The 2,277-nt window shown below is 36.1% G+C and overlaps 1 protein-coding gene across 1 annotated transcript in view; it reads left to right on the forward strand.

Moving 5' to 3' along the window:
* LOC122808103 (apolipoprotein A-IV-like) overlaps nt 1–1,782 on the forward strand; it is a 14,933-nt gene extending 13,151 nt beyond the window's left edge. Inside the window, exon 4 of the mRNA XM_044079076.1 lies at nt 368–1,782. Coding sequence (XP_043935011.1) covers nt 368–1,319 — 952 coding nt within the window. The 3' untranslated portion in view covers nt 1,320–1,782. The remainder of the gene's footprint in view (nt 1–367) is intronic.
* The last annotated feature ends 495 nt before the right edge of the window (nt 1,783–2,277 follow it).

Here is a 2,277-nt window from a genome sequence, read left to right on the forward strand (position 1 = left end):
TGCACTATACTGAGTGACCCATCAAGGTTACCAGTTCAGACAGCAGATCCCATCTTCCCAAGAGCAAACTCATTGAATCTCAGATCACAGAGAGCCAGTTGTTAAATGTGGGTATACTATCTTGTAGCTGTGACTATATTATGGTATTATCTGTTGAAATGCTTGCTTAATGATTGTACATTTGTAAATAGAAACTTTCATATATTGTAACTCAATCTATCTTGCCCCAGGTTGTGGACAAAAATGGTCAGCTGACTAACCCACTCAGTTATCAAACCAAAATAAATAAACAAATAAATAATTATTACACATGTAGTTATTAAGTGTTTACTGACATTACATTATTGTTATTTTCTTCTCTCCACAGCAGCCTGATCAAGGAAAACCTTCAGAATATGAATGACTATGCTGCCAGCCTTCAGCAAACCTTGATCCCTGTTGCCACACAGCTACATCAGAGACTTACCCAGGACTCTGCAAAGCTGAAGGAACAAATACATAAAGAGTTAGAGGAACTCAGGAAAACAATTTCACCTTATGCAGGTGACATTAATGAGAAGATAAGTAAAAATATTGAGACAATGCGCCAGCAGCTAACTCCATATGCTGAGCAGTTCCAGGACCAGATCACTCAGAATGCTAAGGAACTTCAAAAGCAGCTGACTCCTTACGCTGAAGAATTTAAAGCCAAGTTGCAGGACAACATGGACAACCTTCAAGGTATCACGATGCCTTATGTTACAGAACTCAATGAACAAATCAACAAGCACTTTGAACTTACCAAGGAGAAAATGACCCCTTATGTTGATGACTTGAAGGCCAAGGTAGACAAGAATGTTGAAGTCCTCCGTCAGAATCTGGCTCCATATGCTGAAGATGCCAAAGAAAAGCTCAACCAGCAGATTAATGAGTTGTCCCAAAAAATGGCAATAACTGTTGAACAGCTTAGTACAAAAATCACAGAAAATGTTGAACAGCTGAAGGAAAAGATGTCCCTTTCTGCTGAAGAACTCAAACAGAAAATCATTGAGAATGCAGGAAGCCTTCCCCAGACCATAATGCCCTATGCAGATGATTTCCGCTCCAAAATGAATCAGAATATTGAAGATTTCCACCAGAACATGTCTCCCTATGTTAATATTGTCAACAAAAACATCATAGAAAATTTAGAAGCACTGAAACAAAAACTAGTGCCATATACTCACAGCCTTGATAGTGACTTCAGCTCTATAGAGAATGAATTGCAGAGTAAATTAAACTCTGTCATAGATGTCATCCAGCATTTCAACACAGATGCACTTCAAGCAATCAAGGCATAAATTATCTATTCATTAACTAAGCACCTAATTTGACAGCCACCAGCAACACATAACTATGGACTATGCATATTCTTTTAAAACTCCATTTATTTAATGATGACATCATTTATTTATCAACAGACTGTTATACTAGTTTATTGTTTACAGTAAACCACAGAATGCTGCTATTTTAAGAGATGAAAAGGAGACTAGTTTTACCTATGCATTCTGTTTCTATCCTGTAGTAGCATTTAAGCTATTTCTAAAGGTGTTTTCATATAAAATCTTCTGCAAGGGAAAATACTACCTCTAGGAACCACAATACGTTAAACCTTCTCAAAGAATGGTATAAAGAAGACATCTTCTGTTAATGATATCTTGCATGTTTGAATTGATAATATTTAATTCTATGCCCTTTTTTAATACACAACATTGAAGAACCTGTATTAGCGCATGTGGTTAATAATACCTAAATAAACAGCAACATGGCAAAGCCAACTTGTTATATACTTTCTTTGTTGCCTAAACATTAGAACCAATGGTGAGAGAGCTGTGTATAAAGTAAAAAAAAACTGAACCTACAGGAGAGGTTAAGAGATTAAGCTGGCTTTGTATAAATGATATGATTAAAACCACATGCCATTTTAACACATATTATAGAAATGTCAGCTGTGTGCTAAGGAGGTCTTTACAAACAAGAAGTAAAAGGGAACCGGATGGTTCATAAGAGCTGTCCACACTGAAGCTATATTCATGGTCAAAAGAAATGCTTCACAAAGAAACATCATGCATTCTCCGAGACTACCACAATAGCCAGCAAATGGGAAATTTTCTCTGAGTTGTGATGGTCACACAATTATTTATATATGTTTGTTTGGTTGAGGTGAAGTAGTGTCCTGAAGGGAATGGAATTGGCTGTAGCTGAAGAAAGTAGTTTTAATATTTTTTTACTATAATTATGTTACTGCTGAATAAAATT

The sequence above is a fragment of the Protopterus annectens genome, chromosome 8.part0, assembly GCF_019279795.1.
Source record: "Protopterus annectens isolate FY-2018-M chromosome 8.part0, PAN1.0, whole genome shotgun sequence".
NCBI lineage: Eukaryota > Metazoa > Chordata > Ceratodontiformes > Protopteridae > Protopterus > Protopterus annectens.